Raw genomic sequence first — 20,214 nt, 5'->3', positions numbered from 1 at the left:
ATGAATGGAACTCTAGACATCATTTGTGCCATGCGTAACTATATATCTAAGTCTATCAGAAAATGCATCTCCCACATTCTGTGTAAACTTTGTTTTTTAATGTAAATGCTGAAAAAAGCTTTCTTTCTTTTTTTTTCTTTTTTCTTGAAAAAGTAATGCTGAAATCAACTTTCTTAAAAATGCTATTCATTAATTTCCTTATTTTTTGCCCAAGTTGTCCTAAATATCCTATGCTTTATTACCAATTTCACCCATGTTTTTTCTCTTCCAAGTTCGCAAGCATTTATTGTACCTTGACTCGAAGAACAATTTCCATCCATTTTTTCAGTCTCATCTTGGCTCACGACTTTTCCTAGGTCATGGAAATGTCTCATATGTGAAAATCATCCCCTAATTTAGAAACAGTTTCTAGACATATTTCATCTACCCATCTTCTATCATGGCACATTGTGAAATCCATAAATTGATGGTATTGTGGACATTCTATTGAGTTATGGGCCACATTCAGAAGATTTTGTCATGTAATGATAAGCAACAGAAATAAGCCGTTGAGACAGAACTTAGATAAATTCTAAATACCTAAATATATGATATAGAATTATAATTATGGTGAAAGGTCCCTCACCACACATCTATTTGGTAAACCACAACCAAAAATCAATTAATGTCATTGATATTTTACATTTACATGGAACCATCAAAAAAATAAAGAATTTGATGTTTACATGGTATGGTTAGTGACCTAGAACAACAATTTAGAGGGGCAATTGATTGATGTTTTGGGTGTGACTTCTGAAAGGTGGATGGCAAGACTTGCTCCCTATGATAAACCCATGTCACCCTCATTATTTCTAGTATAGAATCAGTAGCAGCACCATGATAATATCAAGGCATCACATATAAGTGTATTACTAGCCATTTGAAGTATATAACCAGACATAAGCGCAGAGAATCCATTTAAGGAGTCAACTAGTAGAAAAAGGGGACTTAATGTCATAAGTGGGCCTGTAAAGAATCCTCTATTTCGTGGAGGTTGGCTATAATATTTGGTGAGATTTTTTACCTTTGTGTGACCAAGAATGTGATGTTTGTGCACATCCTTGGGGAAGCTAACCAAAAGACTGATACCTTTGCTAATGAAGGTGTTCTTCCAGAATCAGTCTATGTAAACTCAATTTGAATGTTGGAATTATGAAATATTGACTTGACATCTCTTGATCTTTGTTTTGTTATTTCTAACCCTCTATACTTCTATTATAGTAATGATTTTGTTAAGGTTAAAAAAATGTAAAGAAACTATAACCAAAATGATGCATGGCATATTCCTACACAGCCAGCACATGTATCGCTGACACTTGGTTAAATCACAAGACCGAATTGCAGCAGAGACGTCATCACTATCATCATCAGAGCCTTATCTCAACTATTTGGTGTCCATTAAAAAGCAGCACAGACATACAATACGCAAAAAAATACCACATCAAAACTCCTTCAATTTGATTAAATTTTCAATAGAGAGCGTTCTATTCAAATTTCCTTCATGTAAGACTGGAAAATGAAAGCTATTGGACAGACTGGAAAATGAAAGCTATTGGACACTATCATACTGCCAAGTGAGAATTTAAGTATTTTGAAAATATTACAGTAGTTTGTTCAGTACCCTTATTAGAGTTTACAATATCCTGATGCTACACAGGAAATTGAATTCTAGATGTTATAAGTTCCTGCATAGCTTACTACACCAAGGGTTGCCTCAAAAACCTAGATTTCCTTTCATTCCTGGTGTCATGCTAATATGCATAACAAGGACAATATATCAAAGTTGGCTGTTACTTTACTGTTCCACAAACGTGACAAAAATCGCCCAAATGCGTACACACAAAAAATATATTGTGATTCGCAAAAAGTCATAACTAGAATGTCCTCCAGCTTAGTCATCATGACTAGGCCAAACCTCATAGTCATCAGGACTGAAGAAACCGCATATAATTGTGCTCCACAAACAACTGTTTTCAGGGCCACAAATCATCTAACCACCATTGTCCACCTCTATGTTCATCTTTGCAAGCCATGCTCACATAGACCCTCATTTTGGATGGTGTGTTTGCCTAAAATGGAAATCCTGTATTGATCCATCTTTCTATTCTAAATCATAGCTATACATGTGAGCGAAGAATATCATTTGCACAAGGTTGACCAGTGTAAGGATGACTAAGTTTATATATTTTAATTTATCAATATTTTGTACATCAATTTTAAGAATAACATCAAGGCTCTCACTTGTGTCCTTCGACTTTTGGATAGTGCTTCCAATAAGATTTTCCAGAAAGACAAACAGACACAGAATCCCAAATAAACATGGGCCTTACTTTTTTGGGGGGGACAACAGGGTAGAGTGGATTTTTGCAATGCATAACTACTTCTCATATGACCAATAAATTAATTCACACCCACACAGTCACCATGTGCAGGTGAATTTCTTTTGCCCCTAAAATGGGTAAAAGAGCACCACCATGGTCATCACCAGTAGGGAACAATGGTAAGATTGGAGGGTTCAATTGTTGTGGTTTGATGAATTCACTTGTTGGTGTTGGGTTTTATGGCATGCCATGAACTATAATTGTTATTCTGGTTATTGAGTTTGCATTCATTATTATACATATTTGTATTGCAAATGAACGAACTAATCAAAACGGTAACTTGTATGCACTATAGGTGATCACTTGAAAGATTGTAAGAACTTGTCCTAGTCTTGCTGGACTACTAATATTTTGTCTTTTGAGGGTAACTTCTTATTATTATTAGCCAAAGAAATTGATTTCTGCAAAAATTCATTCAATAGCAGCTAGGTAACAACAACAAAAAAATGTGAAAGTAAAATGCGTTTTTTCTGCTTTGGTTTTGGCTCTATGAAATGAACAGTCTGTAACCCCAACAATTGGGCTTGACCATGAATATACTCATATATTCACTAAATTTTGGCCGAGAGAGAGAGAGAGCCCAATGGTCAGGGTTGCAGACTGTTCATTTCATTATATTATTCATGATACCATCTCTATATTCGGACTTGATGCGCCGATTATGCTCCCATGGAGGAACTCAGGTGATGAAGATCAAATAAAAAAAAAATGAAGGCATGGTACATAGGGGAAGCTTTCTATGCTTTCCCTATAACATAAAATTTATATATATCCCCTTATCGAACCTTCCATTCCGCATCATTTTTTTAAAATTTGTTTATATTGACGTCAAATTTTGGATATCCAATCCTCTATTAAACTCGCACTAATGAAAAATATAAAAAAAATATTTCCAATAAAATAAAATGACTAGAACACCTTTGAAATTTTCAAAGGGTATTTTGGTCATTATATTTTATCGAAAAATTAGTTTTAATATTATTTTTTTTGTAGGTGTGCCCCAATGAGAAGATGGTATGTACCAAATTTCATATTTATACAATTTGTATAAACAAAAACTAAAAATAAAGTATTTTAAGACGTCGGATCTAAAATCAAATGGTGGGTGGATCTCTTGATCAAAATTGGACAGCTGGATGGTAGGGGAAATATTGATCTTCTATGCTGTAGGAGAAGTATAGAAAGGGGAAGAATTGATCTTCTATGCTGTAAGAGAAGTATAGAAACCTTTCTCTGGTGCATATGCACCTATAGGTATCTAATATATACAAGTCGTTTCTAATTTCTGTGTAATTTTTATTTGGTGGATTCTAAGGGCCCCAAGGTCGGCCCTCCAGTCTTTATGGTTTCTCAAACACTGTAAAGTTCTTTAGAGCACCCAACCGGTGTGCTGCTCCATCCCACTTCTCATTGGTAAACATATTATACATTAATATATTGTCATCAGTTTCAAAGGACTATTATTTTATGGGTTCTATTATCAGCTGTCATGCTACTAATCTCTGTTTCCCTTCTTGATTTGTGTTCTGATAGGATGTTATTTATATATCAACTTATTGAATTTGTGCAAGTCTCATGCATTGTGCTAATGGGTTGCTAAATTAATCTAGTTTCTTCAAGTATATATACTGATCTATATCAGTGTAAAGGCGGATATATTATCAGGCTTCATATTTTAAAAAGAAAACTGTGTTATATCCAAATGATCCCATTGTACTTATTATATTTGTAAAGTATATCCCAAATTTTTTTTTTTTTTTTTAATAAAAAATTCTCTTTCTGATTTCATATCTTATATATCAGCTCATACTGATACATTTTAACCTTGATCGTGGCATTGTTTTGTAATTAATTATTTGCAGAAACTGCTTGGAAATAATGACCAAAAAGAACGAATGCAACAGGGCGTAGAACCTTGGATACGGAGGCCATTCTTGGTGATTCAGATCCATCAGTTCTTGTTCATCTAGTCTCTTCCCTCTGGATGTCAAGTCTTGAAGAAGAATGATTAAGGATGAATTGCTCTTTCCCATTATTTTTTTCAGATTAAACTCCAGACGTGGTTCTGCTTCTTTTGTAGTCAAAGCAACACATTCTTCCCAAAATAAGGGTGTCTTTTGTTAAATCTGTTAGGTTTTGGGTATTTCACTCGAGAGCCTCAACTAAAAACAAGAAGCCAGAGATTTTCAGAAATCTACTTGTGGATCTATTCAAATACAGGTTCTCTTCTATTTTGATAAGTATGCGTCATACTTTTAAAATGGCAATCATATCAGTTGATCGTAGGGTTGTGTTGCTTTGATGTTACGGGTATGACTGGACAAATATCAAGTCTGATAGTAAATGACATCGAAAATCATTACCAAATATAACATATTTATCAGAATGCATATGCTTCCCTTTGCTATGCTCTTTTCTCTTGATTCAATAAACAACAATTGCACAAATGGATGTCTGGTTCTCAAAAATTGAGTTGTGTTCCTTCCTTTCGGCATGTTCTTCATCAGAGTTACTAGTGATGAAAACCTTCAAAGAATGATGGGCAAAGAGTACTTGCCATTATGAGGTTAGTGGTGACTGTTCCAAGATATGGGCCTTAGAAAAGTAGAAAGGATGCATGCAGGAGGGTCAGTCTACACACACTCCTAACTTCCACTCATGGCAGTTTTCATCTCTTTAAGCTTCTGTTATCAGAGAGCTAATATAAGGACAAGATAATAAATCACACTTAGTCTGTACTCAATATTTCCAAAACAGGAAGATCTTAGCATTGTGAACCTTTTTTTTTTGTTTTTCCTTTCTAGGTCATTAGGACAGCTTTAAGCCCCAACATGTCATTGTTGTTGGAGATTTGAAGCTCCCATTCTTGATTACACTCAAATGTTTACATTTGTGTGTTGTACTGGTGGTGTTCAGTTACAACTAATTCTATATGTAAAAGAAAGCGCTAGTCCCTTGCAACAACTTGGCTTTCTGCTAACCGAAGAAATCACTTGTTGCAGTAGAAACCTGATATTCGTGCCCGTCTTCCTCGTGCAGTGGTTGAGCTAGCATTCTGTTTTGGTGCGAGCAGTGCTTGAGCGTGTGGGTTATATGCTTTCATAATATATGCATGCCTGTATTATGTTTACAGCCAGTTTGGTATTGTGTTTTATCCGAGGTCGAGTGGATGGTTGTATCTTCACTTAATATTTGTGTGCTGATATTTTATTTTGAGTCAGTTCCTGTTTCATGTTTCCCATTTGTCCTTATTTTGAAAAATATTTTAGCCTGGTTGCTAAATTTCTCACCGGACTAAGCAAATATTCAATATTGATTCAGGTTTTGCGGAAAGCCCATTCACCATGGCAACATATGACTCTGTTGTTGAATGCAGAAGGCTTTAGTGATGGAGGAAACGAGCCTGGGCATTGCAAAAAAGTGACAACCCCCCATGGACATGCCTTAGAACCTTTCTACTGCGACCTGTGGATGGGGATATCAGGTTTTGAATGAATAGTTCATTCCAGTTGACTGTTACAGCACTTCTATGAAATCCTTCCTCAGAAGCCCTTATCCAGGAAAACGGCATATGTCAGGCCCGATACTGGGATTCTTTATGCCATGATACTGATTCTATTGGCATGTTGGTTCATGGTCACATTTTAGAGAGAGAATGCAAGGCCAAGTATCCATTAGTGAAATGTAAATATAATCCATATCTCTGTTACTGAGTTGTGTTTAAGTCGATGGTTTTGGAAATACGGATCCAAGATATGGAGACGAGAATGTGTAGTTTTTCTCATTTGTTGCCCCAAGTTAAGCATGACCTCCCTTGCCGTTTAAGGTGGCTGGTGGAGATGATTGAATAGGTTGTTGCTTAATTAATTTAAATGGATGTCACCACATTAATGGGATGTATTTCAATTTGGTACAACATTACATGGATTTATGGCAGCTTACTTGAATAACTAATCTCCCATATGCAGTTTTCTCATTTGATCTTGGATGTTGGTTTAGAAGTACTTTTTCTTCAAAGCTTGGTGACGAAATAGGGATCATTGCAGTAGGAATTAGGAAGAGCCTGGCTTTGCTCCAGAAATCAATGTATAATTTATCAATTAAGGACATGAACCAATGGAATGATGGTTGATTGTCTGCTTCACATGTTCTTCCTATGTTCACATGATTCCTTTCTGCTCATGTTACCAGGGATATCCAGTTACCTGAAAGAAAGCTGTCATTCCGTGTTGCACAGCTGAGACAAAAGCTTGGCAATCATACAACTGTCACCGATCATCGTGTCACCCGCAAGCTATGGGCCTTGGTTTGGGCCTTGGTTTGGGCCTACCGCACCTCCAATGCGAGGGGAGGGGAACGGGTGGCCATCTTGTGCCCCGAGCCCTTGCACTGGTGCGCAAGGGTGAGGAGGGGCGGCGTTTGGCATGATGCCTAGGCAGGCATGCCCTCAGCCTACGGCCTCGGGTGCAACTTGCATTCAAAGACTCGATGATTCACGGGATTCTGCAATTCACACCAAGTATTGCATTTTGCTACACAAGGGCCAACACTGCAGGTCTTGGGTGAACAAAATGTTTTTTTGTTAAAAGGGACAGAACGGAAACCTATTTCCCTTGCCATGTTGCAATCTCTAGTTATACAGTATTTGATTTTACATCAAATGAGTACCAGTAAAGCAAAGAAATGAGTAACAGTAAAAGCAAAGAGATTACAAGAAACTCACATACACACGAACACAACCTAACCCTTTATCCTGATCAAGCATTGATTGCAATTCTATCTGCCCAATACCTTACTCCTCTTCAGCCCCTTCCTCCTATAGAAGATGCCATGTTGCAATCTCTAGTTATACAGTATTTGATTTTACAACAAATGAGTAAAAATAAAAGCAAAGAGATCACAAGAAACTATCACATATACACAACACAACCTAACCCCTTATCCTGATCAAGCATTGATTGCAATTCTATCTGCCGAATACCTTACTCCTCTTCAGCCTCTTCCTCCTCCTGTAGAAGATAATTGTGATTGTCATGGGCCCAAAATCCCCGTATGTCAATGAGAATTCCAGCCACAGTGCCCCCTTGCTTGCAGGCAAAGAAGTCGGTGAGTGTTATCTTGAGAGGGTCACTTGGCCTCACCATATCCCATATCTCATCTCTTACATCTTCTATGCAGAGTTTATAGTTACCACCTTCTATCCACTTCTGATGCACATCTATTAGAACAAAAGGAGAAGCTTGTTACGTTCTTCATAGGTGAAAGCATATAAGTAAAAAAAATTATTTTGTCAATTAATTCAAATGTCCTGTAATTTTGAGACTTGTAGAACTTTATTTCAAAACTGCAAGCAGGAAAAATTACAAGATTGATATCGGACGATTGTATCAGAGTTAACATCTCAACTTCAGTATGGCCCCCTTCTTCTCGTCCATATTGAAATGCATATATAGAAGAACAAAAAAAAAAAAAAACAATTATGACTCAATTTGTGATTATTCTAATTGAAAACAGACAGGAAAACAAGAACTAGGTCCATTATCCAACATAATATGCTGGCAGAGCACACACTAACCGATAGACTACATATGTTAAGGCAAATGCGCATCCACCTTCTGTCACTGATGACAGCAGGAATTAGCCATTGTAGTGCCCATCATTGCATTCACTCAGGTGCAGTTCATGTCCACAATTGATCAGCAGGAATGAAGGATTCATGCTCCCTTGGAGTACCATGTACCATCATACTGTAATAGATTACAGTAAACTTCTAGTACGAAGGATCAATTTCAGTACCCATCTCTCTCTCTCTCTCTCTCTCTCTCTCTCAGACACACACACACACCCATACACACACAAAAGAGCATGTTCTATCTCCGGGGCAGCAGCCACAGGCTCCCAGTCTCAGTAAAATGAGAGAAAAAAGACACAGAAGATCAGAAACAAAATCTAATTTCCAAGATTATAAGAACACCTTTTCCCTCTAGAAAATGCAATGCTGAAGCTGGTCATTTTCCTAAAACCAGTTCTGCAACTGAATCCATGATTAAATTAAGCCCATCCTGGGTTTACGACACTTAAAGCACTCATATCTGTGTGGATTTCCCTAAAGTGGAAGAATTTTTTTACCTGAAAAGGGTGTGAATATCAGCTGTAAGAAGGTATCCTCGTCCATGAAGATCAAGGCACCGGAGCAAATACGTCAAACCTTCAGTTGTGCTTGTTTTCCAAGGCTAACACAAAGTCAAGAAAACTTTCAAAGTCCATCTCTCCAGTATTTCCTCCTCCGCCTTTACCACGACGGACATGCTCATCAAATGCTGAAGGCAATCAAGAACAAGAGAGAAAGGATCTCTCTCTCTCTCTCTCTCTCTCTCTCTCTCTCTCTCATGTCTTATGCATGCGATCTTTTAGATCCCACAGGCCCTTAATGGTTGACAAATAAAAAATTGGCCAACCCCTACACATCTTTTAGATCCCACGTGTCTTATTGCATGTGCTGTAGCTTTTATTTGTTAGGAAAATATGAATAAGTTGAAGATATTTAAAACTTCAGTGGTCTGTCTACTCTCCATGATCTAATCTGGTTCATCTAACCATATCAAAAGGAATACTAATTTCTAGTACATGGAAAATAAATGCAAAAATGTACGACATCACACAACCATATCTAAATGCTGCCACCTTGGTGACCACAGCAAAAACAACTTACCCACTAACAGAAAAATAAAAAGGAGAATAATTTGCAAAAATAACTACCATTAGATTAGATTAAGCGTGCGGTTTGCATAGAACCGAGTCTCTAAACAATCAAATTAGAGCCCACCTTCAAATAATGTCGAGAAATGTGGTTTCAATACTGAAAATCTTTGTGATAGCCTTAAAATATATTTTAATCTTTAATTATAAAATTTAAAGCTTCAAAAATAGTGCAGATCGAGCGGATCTATGAGAACTTGAAAATTGACGGTCCAAAAATGCGTTACAATATGCACTATTTCCAAAACGTGAAATCCATTTTTTTCTCATATCCATGCATCTTGATGTCAAGATGATCAATTTGACGATATTTGGGCACCAAAACAACCTCTTCTAGTGGAATTTTTTAGGTAGGCTCTAATTTGATTGTTTAGAGCCTCAGCTCTAAATAAACTTTTCCCTTAGATTAATGCCCATAAAATCATACAAATGAAAAAGATGCCCAAATAAAACATACACAATTGCAGACACACCCTTACAAAACGCTAAAGGGCATATCCTTGCCAAGTACTACAACACCACAAATTGAAACTGAGAACTCAGCTGACAATAACTTGTCAAGAAGGAACTTGTATCTGGCCGCAGTCTCTACCTAGTGATGACTAATATAAAAAGCACAACTACTAACTTTTTGACATTGTGAAGAGAAGGAAAATGCGAGAGCAAAACGTTATTGTCTCACCTCGCTTGATAAATATTTCAGTCAATGTGCCATCAGCATATTCTCCAAGCTCATGCGTGCTCAATGTCCCATTCATATAATTTATCCAGAGCAAGGAACATATCTGCAAGATAATCAGGAAGCATAAGTGAAAATAAATAGATAATCTATGGCGAATTACCTTCTCAAATTAAAAATAAATACTATGCAAAGATATCCCAAAATAATAAGCATGATATATGCTTTCCCAGACACATCAGATAGAAACAAAAGTCACCAGCAAAGCTTTAGTTTAACAACTTTTTATAATGAGCCAAAGAAAGGGAGATATCAATAATAATTTTAATTCCTGATTGTAAGGTGTAATTCACAAGGTTTCAGGACCAAAGGTACACTCCTAATCACAACCACTGATATAGAGCACATATACAGATAAGCAGAATTCCAATTGGAAATGTGAAACAGTTTCCTCTCTGTCTTAGACCTGAACTGTAAATTTCCATTTGCCAGCTCAGTTAGTTTATATATGTGATACCACTGCAATATTCCTTGCATTTTTGTTCTTCGATTACATAAGCTAGTGAATTCCCATTTCACAGAAGTTACACAATGGGGTGATCCAACATCAGATTTTTTTCGAAGGGGAGGACCACAAGGTTTTGTTAACTATTCTCTAGTCCACACAGAATAGGGATTGTATACAATGAGACCATTTACCTTTGAAACAAGGTGGTCACAATTACTTACAACCATCCAATGTGATATTTGATAGCTTGGATGTGTCATAAAGTTCGAGAAAAAAAATTTTGAACTTGGTCAATGGAATAAATGCAGCCACCCAATTTCACATCCAATGGTCAAGATTAATTGTGACCACCTTGTATCAAGATAAATGGTCTCATTCTATACTTTTCCCACAGAATAACATTATGTTCCTTTGCCACTTAACAACAGTATTTTGAATATTATTCGCTTGCTAATTTTCTTACTACATACCCTTTGACCAATAAAATTATCACAATACAGATGCAATGTCATGATAATAGAAATGTTTTATAGAAGAATCCTGAAAACCTTACAATTATGATAAATTGGAAGCATGTCTACACATCCATGCACAGGCAAGGCATGCACAATGCCTTAGAGGGTGGGCCATGGAGATGAACCACAGACCAAGGGAAGTGCATCATTAAAACTATGTTCATCTCCACTTGCCTGCCCTTGATAATTGAAGGTGGATAACCTGGATATGTAGATACACCATGCACAAGATGTGTATCCTTACCTTTATGATGAATCCTAAGCTTTACCAACAAAAGAAAAATAATCAACGTCTACCACCAATAGACTGAGAACATAATAATCACAATGAGACCTTCAAGTAATCTCTCTAAGTGTCTCAGAAAATAACCTACTACATACTCTTTGGGCAGAGGTCAAAGAAAACCAGTTCTCAGCTTGTTCAGTATCTGCAACCTCTTCCTCACTTTCGTGAGTCACATCACAACGTAAATAGGAAAATATGTTGTCAGCAATTTTTCCATTCAATCAGGAACATATTGAAAGTGAATCATGAAGATGCCACATTGCAGACATAACATAACCACTTAGTACGACTATTTTATTCAAACCACTGAGCAATACTATTTTATTTTATGATTTGCAAATCTTCCCGTCATAAATAAGCCACCGTATCATTCCATTGAACAAATTTACCTACTAAATTATGTCAAGGAATATAATCAAACTTTGGCATTAATACTACCTTCTTAGCTCAAAAAATTATACCAGCCATACACACAAAAATAGATTTTTTTTTCCACTGAGCAAAAAAAAAACAAATGTCAGACGATACCGATTCTGCTACATATTACGAACAATTTGCAAGAAAGAAGCAACCGCCTGGTGGAATTTCATCAGTTCCTGCAGACAATTACTAAGAAGCACCTTCTTTATGCACACCTTCCCTGACAGCAGCAAAAACAATACTTGCATGGTTCAGGGAAATACACAAATAAAGAAAAACTAGAGAAATTCATTGATGCAACAAGTTTCCAGTTTATCATCAATAGCATGCGACAAGACAAAAGATTCAGACCACTTGGACAAAACCATATAGCTACTAAATAAATGACAAGTATTCACAAGTTATCAATACGTATTCGAATAATTAAAAAAGGGACTTTCAAACATCATACATGGGAGAAAATAAACACAAAAAATTGTGATGGGACAGTTTCAGAAAGATTTTTTTTTTTTTTTAACTTTTTCTTCAGGTACCATGACTTGGTTTTCATGAGGAACAAACTTCAAAGCTGGCGATCTCATGCAAACCACGTGTCACACTGATTGAACAAAGGCCACAGAAAGAAGCTGTCTCGTAACTTAATCTAATCTTCCATAAAAAATTTACTCGTTATATGAAACATCTGAAAAACATTCTTTAAGTGAATTTTTCTTTCATGACCAGTTATTTTTTGAAGAAAAACAGTTGGTATTTCATTAGTAGGAGATATCCCCAATCTAGAAAAAAAAAAAAACAAGCATCCAGACTCTAGATTAATAGTGAGTTTGACAAGACAGTAAAGGCTTGTTCGGGTGTACTCATTATCACTAATAATTCACTGTTTCATATAAACTCAATCCTGATAATGAATTATCAATTGTTTGGCAGTGTCCATGATAAAGATGTTAGAGATAAACTTATAGGCAGTTTTACACGTTATTTATACAAAAAGTTGTTTTCACTTTACTCAAAAGTAATTTGCAGGAGATCACATGTTTTTAGCCAACAAAAGCTAGAAATAGCTCTAAAAATAGCTAGAAATAGCTGGAAATCACCAAAAATCTTAACATAATTAAATAAAATTGTACATGATGCATGGTAGCCGACCCCAATTAATAGGGAAAAGGCTGTGACAATGATGATGCATGATGCATATCAAACAGCTAACAAAATAATATTTTGGATAAGATAGTGCACTCCATATATAATTAACTATCATCCAAACCCCTAATGTAAAAATTAGAGTTGGATAACAAGGAGTCGGATCGGAACTCGCTACAGTCCCAAGCCCAAGTCTAATAGACTCCGGCAATTCCAAAAAAAAAAAAAAATTAACATATTGGGAAGAGGCAAGCTCTGCAGGTCCCCAAATGTTTGGTCCAGGCTTAGCAAGGTGCCTAGCCTACGTGACTCGGGTGAGTCTAAATGGACTCACCAGTCTCCAACATTGATGGCAATCAACAAACCATTCAACACAGATAAGTCAATTGGCAAGAGAACATATCTAGAGCGCAGTATCTTCTTTGACAAGAAACCAATATTCGTGTCATAAGTTAATCCCTTCCCAAAAGTTAATTATGAGAGTCTTGTCTCTTCTAAAACCATTTTATATGCATTCTGTAAAATTAGTCAGCAGAGGATAAAGACATTTCAAGACACTTCGAAACCATATGTTAATAGTAAGCCACAAACAAAGTATAACCAGGCAGATGTGAAGATAAGATCATTACCAATCACATAAAAAAAAATATAAGCAATTCTTCCAGGCTGACAAGGGAAGAGGCACACAACTGAACGATGTGCCTATTTTAAGCAAGAAGCTTCACAAACGCCACAGCAATGGGTTACAGATTCATCATATATATTCCATCTAAGAAGGAGCATAAATAGAGGATCGTCCATGACCTCTTCTATAAATCACATCTGGATCAACATGCAAATGCAATGAATACAAATCTCAGGGAAAATATTTGAAGAATGTTTGCTCCCTTCTATAAATCGTGTTCGGATGAACATGCAAATGCAATGAATACAACAAATACAAATCTTTGAGGATCGTCCATGACCTATTCTATATTTGAGGATTGTCCATGACCTCTTCTATAAATTGCATTTGGATCAACATGTAAATGCAATGAATACAAATCTCAGGGCAAATATTTGAAGAAAAGATCAGTACCAACCACAAAAAAAACATATAAGCAATCATTCCAGTCGGACAAGGGAAGAGGCGCACAACTGAACGATGCGCCTATTTTTAGCAAGAAGCATCAAAAACACCGCAGCGACGGGTTAGATTCATCATATATATATATATATATTTCATAAAAGGAGGATCATTAATAGAGGATTGTCCATGACCTCTCCTATAAATCACATCTGGGTCAACATGCAAATGCAATGAATGCAAAACACCAGGAGGGAGGAGCGGATAAGAAATGAATGCAAGCCTTAACAATCAGAGCACCACAGATTGCCCATCTAGTGAGAAACATACACTCTCACTCTCAAGCACAACATACTTTTTCTATATCCAAGGAAGAATCCTCTATAACAAATTGTGACAACTATGCAAGAAGAAAACAGAGAAAACAATAATTGTTCAAACTTCCCCTCGCAAACCCATATGATCTTTAACAGATTAATAGAAAATAGACCAAAAATAAAATAACATACTGACTTCCATTCTTACAATTACATAAAAGCAGGCAATAATGATGATATATAAAACAAACCCACAACTAATGAGATCAAATCTTTTTCTATTGTATTTAACCATTTGTTGTTTTTTACAGCAATTAATCAATATCATACCAACAATTCTTTCTAAATCAGTTAATCCCTTATCAATTACATCCCCCCATCAAAATTAAGCACAAAAGAAAGCACCCCTTGCGTGGAGAAGAACAAGAACACCACAGTTGTAATTCTACTGATCTCTGCTTAACACGAAACACATACCCAAGCATGATCATTGAAACAACCCTAAATGAAGCAATATTATGTATGTATAGGTATATATAAGGAAACATCTAACAAATCTAACTAGAACCAAATCATACAAACCTGAAACACATCACAACATTGAGGAATGTAAGGGAACTTCTTTGGACTTCAAATAGGAAAAAATATTTAACTGTAAAGGATCATACAAACAGATACAAACCATCGCTAAGAACTCTTTCGCGACAACTATAAAGTTCAAAGCCCAAAAAACTCAAAACAAAAGCATGAAGCTCAAGAATCCATAACAATGGCCTCTCCATTTTTATGCCCAATGTAAAGGGGCTTTAAACGCCTGACTTCTTACTTCTTCAAGCCCACATTCAATTTCCTCCTCACAATCCTTCCGCCATCAGAAACCGCATCTCCAAGCAACTCACGAAGGCCCACATTCTCACTCTCTCCATCACTTTCTTTCTCCTCCTTAACCGGAGCCCTTTCAAAATAGTTCACATGAATGTAATCTGGGGAATATCCATTTTCCTTATCAAAAAGCATGATATGCCCATGCCACTCCCACACCCTATACTCAGAGCCTGGGTAATCATCGAAACTGACACAGAAATGGTGTTCTCCAATCGTTACGACCTGGCCCGAATTGGGATTCAGGGTTTCAGTGTTTCCACTGTCAATACACCTGATGATTTCTCTCTCCAGCTTCAATTCCTCTTTAGAAAGTGGTATTTTTTCTTCATCATCCTCGGTTGTGGCTTCCAGTAAGAAGTCATCGAGGTTTTGAGAGAGAAAGGAGATATCATTGAGGTAAGGGGGGCGAAGCTGAAGCCTATCCATTAGGGTTTGAAGAAGTAGGTTATCAAAGTTGGCGGAATGAATGTTATTGTTGTAGGAACCCACTGAAGCATAAAAATGGGGAAAACCCAAAAACAGTTGCAGAGAGACAGAAAAGGGTTATGAGAGGTTTCTCTCTATATAGTAGTAGGTTTTAAGGTGGCATTGCTTTTTGGCAGTAGATTTTTTAGGGGTGAGGCCTGGGCTTTAGGAAAACAAAGTACAGCCTCACCTCGAATCAGTCTAAAAATAGCACACTGGGTATAGAAATGGAATCTCCAAGATTCATTGCATAACAAATATCTGTAATATTGTCCAAAATTAAAACTCAAAACCAGATATGAAATTTGAAGCTCAAAAAATATGCATATCTACGTGAATACCTATTTTTAGGGCGAAATGAAGAAAATATGTCACAATATAGACTATTTTTAGGACTTAAAATCCTTTTTTTTAACAACTATAATGGTCAAGGCCGAGATGCTCGATACAGAAAATATTTTGACATCAAAACTCTAATTTTTAGATGAGTTTTAAGGTAAGGCTTTACTTATTTTGATAATACTGAAGCCCTAGCAAAATACTTTCTTTTTTTTTTTTCAGGGTCATGCACATTCTTTAAGGAAAATGGTTTGCTAGGCTGCACTTTAAGGAAAATGGTTTGATAGGCTACAGCCCTCTTCCAAAATAAGTAAAGCTTCATCTCATAACTCATCAAAAATCGCAATTCTAAGAGTTGAAAAACTTTTAAATTGATCATCTGATCGTGCAAAAAAACTAAGATTTCAAATCTAAAAATAGTGTATATTGCAACAAATAATCTAGACCATCCATTTCACCCTAAAAATAAGACTTCACAAATCCACAAGTTTGTACCATTTTTTAATTTCAAATTTCATTGTCATTATTGGAAATTAATTTTAGAGCCATCATGAAGATTTCGATGCCTAAAGTACTTTCCAGATGAGGATTTGAGGTGAGGTTTTATAAACCCTAGGCCCTATAGAAACCTCATCCTTTATTAAATAAGGAAACATCGCTTGTAAAAACCATGAGAAGGTTGCTTTCAACTGTCTGATTCTTTGTGGCTTTTAAACCTAGGGAAAATAATGTGTGATCCGTATGGCCATAGCGATGGTGATGATCTTGTGATTTAACATCATTGAGTAGACGGCGATGGGAGGAGTTTGGAGCCCTCATTCTTTTGCTCCTGTGTATAAGGTTTGGTTATGTAGCTAGCTAGGGATAACCCTACTAACCTCAAAAACTGATCAAGGGAGTGTAAGGTGGAATTGGCTTAAGATGGTTGACTCCTTTTTTTTTTGGGATGGAGATGCAATTGGATGTATGAGGAATTGTTTTTTGGAAAATGAGGTAATTACCTTTCATGCAACTGCATAATGCAGTTCAAATAGACTCTCAGATCCATGGAAAACCTATGATTTTCTTTGCTTGAATTTAAATACCCTCTCTCTACCTTTTTTAACTTGTAAAATTCACTTGAAAATATTTTTTTATTGTCGAAATTCTGCATTCACCAAAAAACAACTTCATATCCCTCTCTCTTTCTCATGAAATCTCTCTTTCTATCCTTTGCCTCAAGAATTGTATGTCTGCTCAACTCCTTCATAAATCAATATCTCTCGGCCTCTCTCTGGAATGGGTAGTTTTCTTCGAAGGTATAATTCGCTAGATCCAGTTCTAAATATCAATTCTTCTAGTTTTTATTTACATTCTGTAAGCTTGGCTTGAAATCATAGATGGGTCTGGTTTGTATAAGGAGACCATCTTAAACCATCAATGAATGCAAAACACCAGGAGGGAGGAGCAGATAAGAAATGAATGAAAGGGCAAATATTTGAAGAAAAGATCAGTACCAACCACAAAAAAAAATACATAAGTAATTGTTCCAGTCTGACAAGGGAAGAGACGCACAATTGAACCATGTGCCTATTTTTAGCAAGAAGCATAAGGAATACCACCGCAATGGGTTAGAGAATGATCATATATATTCAATATAAGGAGGATCAGAAATAGAGGATCGTCCATGACCTCTTCTATAAATCGCATCCGGATCAACATGCAAATGCAATGAATGCAAAACACCGGGAGGGAGGAGTAGATAAGAAATGAATGAAAGCCTTAACAAGCTATGCACCATAGATTGCCCACCTAGCAAGAATCATACACTCTCACTCTCAAGCACAACACACTTTTTCTTTATCCAAGGGAGAGTCCTCGTAACAAATTGTGACAACAATGCAAGAAAAAAACAGAGAAACCAATAATGGTTCAAACTTCCCATTGCAAACCCATACGATTTTTAACAGATCAATTGAAAATAAACCCAAAATAAAATTACATACTGACTTCCATTCTTACAAGTACGTAAAAGCAGGCAGTAATGATGGTATATAAAACGAACCCATAACTAATGAGATCAAATTTTTTTCTATTTTCTTTAATCATTTAGTGTCTTTTACAGCAATTAATCATAGCATACCAACAATTCTTTCTAAGTAAGTTAATCCCTTATCAATTTCCTCCGCCCATCAAAATTCAGCACAAAAGACAGCACCCCTTGTGTGAAAAAGAACAAGAACACCACAGTTGTAATGCTACTGATCTCTGCTTAACACGAAACACATAACCAAGCATGATCATTGAAACAACCCTAAATGAAGCAAGATTATGCATGTATAAGTATATATAAAGTACCATCTAACAAATCTCACTAGAACCAAATCATACAAGCCTGAAACACATCACAACATTTAGGAATTTAAGGCCACTTCTTTAGACTTCAAATCGGAAAAAATATTTATTCCGTGAAGGATCATATATATATCTGTTTATTAACAGATACAAACCATCACTAAGAACTCTTTAGCGACAACTATAAAGTTCAAAGCCCAAAAAAAATCAAAACAAAAAGCATGAAGCTCAATAATCCATAACAATGGCCCCTCCATTTTTTCGCCCAATGTAAAGCACCTTTAAAAGCCTGACTTCTTACTTCTTAGAGCCCGCGTTCAAATTCCTCCTCACAATCCTTCCGCCATCAGAACCAGCATCTCCAATCAACTCACGAAGGCCCACGTTCTCACTCTCTCCATCACTTTCTTTCTCCTCCTTAACGGGAGCCCTTTCAAAATAGTTCCCATAAATGTATTCCGGGGAGTACCCATTTTCCTCATCAAAAAGCATGATGTGTCCATGCCACTCCCACACCCTATACTCAGAGCCTGGGTCTTCATGGAAACCAACACAGACATGGTGTTCTCCGATCGTTACGGCCTGGCTCGAATTGGGTTTCAGGGTTTCAGTGTTTCCCATGTGTATAAGCCTGACTATTTCTCTCTCCAGCTTCAATTCCTCTTTAGCGAGAGGGGTTTTTTCGTCATCGTCCTCGGTTGTGGCTTCCAGTAAGAAATCGTCGAGGTTTTGAGAGAGAAAGGAGTTATTGTTGAGGTAAGGGGGGCGAAGCTGAAGCCTGCCCATTAGGGTTCGAAGAAGGAGGTTATCAAAGTTGGTGGAGTTACTGTTATTGTTGTAGGAACCCATTGAAGCTTGAAAATGGAAAAAACCTAAAAGCAGTTGCAGAGAGACAGAGAAAGGGTTTTAAGAGGTTTCTGGCTATATAGAAAGTAGGTTTTAAGGTGACATTGGTTTTTTGGCAGTAGATTTTTTAGGGGGGGATGTACATTGAAGCCGTTTCTATAGGGCCTCGGCTTTAGGAAAACAAAGTACAAAATCTCCTAGAGTCATTGCATGATAAATATTTATAAAGTGCTCCAAAATAAAAAATGAATATCAACTATGAAATTTGAAGCTCAAAAAAATTATATCGATACATAAACACTTATTTTTAGGGCGAAATGGAGAAAACATGTAATAATAGACACTAATTATAAGACTTAAAATCTTTTTTGTTTTTACAATTATAATGGTCAAGGCCGAGATGATCGATAAAGTTTTTGACATCAAAACTCTAATCTTGGATGAGTTTTAAAGTGAATAAATCTTCATCTCATAACTCATCAAAAATTGCAATTCTAAGTGTTGAAAAAATTTTAAATTGTGAAAAAAAAGTAAGATTTCGAATCTAAAAATAGTGTATATTGCAACAAATCATATAGACCATCCATTTCACCGTAAAAATAAGAGTTCACAGATCCACAAGATCTGTATTCATTATCAGTATTGGAAATTAATTTTAGAGCCATCATGAAGATTTCGATACCAAAAATGCTTTCTGGATGAGATTTGGAGGTGAGGCTTTATTTTGTTTTCATAAAGCCTAGGCCATATAAAAACTTCATATTTCAAAGCACAAATTAAGGTGAAATCAAGTAGATTTATAAACACTTGAAAATCTTGAAAATTGATGGTCAAGATAATACCTTATAAGATGAATTATTTTTGGAAGTGCATATCCATATATTTCGAGATTGAGATGATCATTTTAAGGGTTTTGCAGTGTAGAAACAATATTTTTTAGTGGATTTTGAGGTAACCCTTACTTCTTCGGTACATGGTTGACATCTTATATAAACTTTTCCATTATATATAGTACATGGGCAAACATAATTTTAAAAGTAAAAAGATTATATAACTTTTGAGTAAATACTAAAAAAAGCTGAGAATTTCTTTTCTATGTTTCCTCAAATTTCCTATATTTCTATATTTTTCTAAATTTATTTTTCCCAATTACCAAAATCCAAACTTAGGCCAAAAAATAGCAAACAATTTGCTACAAATACATATTACCTTTTTTCTTTTACATTCAACTTTTA

At 36.1% G+C, this 20,214-nt stretch overlaps 3 protein-coding genes, 1 long non-coding RNA gene, 1 other non-coding gene and 1 pseudogene across 8 annotated transcripts; 1 reads left to right on the top strand and 5 right to left on the bottom strand.

Moving 5' to 3' along the window:
- Positions 1–3,436: 3,436 nt before the first annotated feature.
- On the top strand, positions 3,437–6,396 carry LOC110007640 (uncharacterized). The gene is made up of 3 exons (XR_002281676.2): positions 3,437–3,833; positions 4,283–4,640; positions 5,742–6,396. It is a non-coding gene; the product is annotated as an uncharacterized LOC110007640 (long non-coding RNA).
- A 449-nt stretch (positions 6,397–6,845) lies between these two features.
- On the bottom strand, positions 6,846–6,961 carry LOC148780806 (5.8S ribosomal RNA; annotated as a pseudogene; the record flags this gene model as incomplete).
- Positions 6,962–7,014: 53 nt separating this feature from the next.
- LOC148780803 (putative serine/threonine-protein phosphatase 2A regulatory subunit B'' subunit TON2) lies at positions 7,015–18,546 on the bottom strand. 4 transcript variants are annotated; one of them, XM_088873741.1, is made up of 4 exons: positions 11,719–18,546; positions 9,862–9,964; positions 7,402–7,638; positions 7,015–7,236 (listed from the first exon to the last, which is right to left on the bottom strand). In XM_088873741.1, exons 1-3 carry the CDS (start codon positions 11,833–11,835, stop codon positions 7,403–7,405), a joined length of 456 nt encoding a protein of 151 aa, XP_088729867.1. In that variant the 5' UTR covers positions 11,836–18,546; the 3' UTR covers positions 7,015–7,236; position 7,402. The 4 variants fall into 4 exon arrangements, 1 of the variants encoding a protein (XP_088729867.1); XR_016060736.1 differs by lacking the exons at positions 9,862–9,964; positions 11,719–18,546 and adding exons at positions 7,785–8,167; positions 8,550–9,855 and having other exon boundaries at positions 7,015–7,638; XR_016060734.1 differs by lacking the exons at positions 9,862–9,964; positions 11,719–18,546 and adding an exon at positions 7,785–9,855 and having other exon boundaries at positions 7,015–7,638.
- LOC148780805 (small nucleolar RNA snoR104) lies at positions 7,720–7,841 on the bottom strand. The gene has a single exon (XR_016039860.1). It is a non-coding gene; the product is annotated as a small nucleolar RNA snoR104 (small nucleolar RNA).
- On the bottom strand, positions 14,933–15,421 carry LOC148780804 (uncharacterized). Its single transcript, XM_088874669.1, has one exon. The coding sequence runs from the start codon at positions 15,419–15,421 to the stop codon at positions 14,933–14,935; it is 489 nt and encodes a 162-aa protein (XP_088730795.1).
- LOC18438343 (uncharacterized) lies at positions 18,214–19,094 on the bottom strand. Its single transcript, XM_088873740.1, has one exon. It carries the CDS (start codon positions 18,980–18,982, stop codon positions 18,431–18,433), a length of 552 nt encoding a protein of 183 aa, XP_088729866.1. The 5' UTR covers positions 18,983–19,094; the 3' UTR covers positions 18,214–18,430.
- Positions 19,095–20,214: the final 1,120 nt, after the last annotated feature.

This window comes from Amborella trichopoda, chromosome 8 (genome assembly GCF_054954075.1).
Source record: "Amborella trichopoda isolate Santa Cruz 75 chromosome 8, AtrichopodaSantaCruz75HAP2 v2.0, whole genome shotgun sequence".
Classification (NCBI taxonomy): Eukaryota; Viridiplantae; Streptophyta; class Magnoliopsida; order Amborellales; family Amborellaceae; genus Amborella; species Amborella trichopoda.
The sequence above is the reverse complement of the archived record's forward strand: the minus strand, read 5'-3'. Positions and strand labels throughout refer to the sequence as shown.

What these genes read in the sequence shown, in the direction of transcription:
- LOC148780803 (XM_088873741.1), bottom strand. Translation starts at nt 11,835, where the DNA reads ATGCAAGTATTGTTTTTGCTGCTGTCAGGGAAGGTGTGCATAAAGAAG. An exon ending in TTGCTTCTTTCTTGCAAATT is followed by an intron (nt 9,965 to 11,718) that starts GTTCGTAATATG and finishes ATTATCTTGCAG; the next exon opens with ATATGTTCCTTGCTCTGGAT. An exon ending in TGAAATATTTATCAAGCGAG is followed by an intron (nt 7,639 to 9,861) that starts GTGAGACAATAA and finishes TTGTTCTAATAG; the next exon opens with ATGTGCATCAGAAGTGGATA.
- LOC148780804 (XM_088874669.1), bottom strand. Translation starts at nt 15,421, where the DNA reads ATGGATAGGCTTCAGCTTCGCCCCCCTTACCTCAATGATATCTCCTTT.
- LOC18438343 (XM_088873740.1), bottom strand. Translation starts at nt 18,982, where the DNA reads ATGGGTTCCTACAACAATAACAGTAACTCCACCAACTTTGATAACCTC.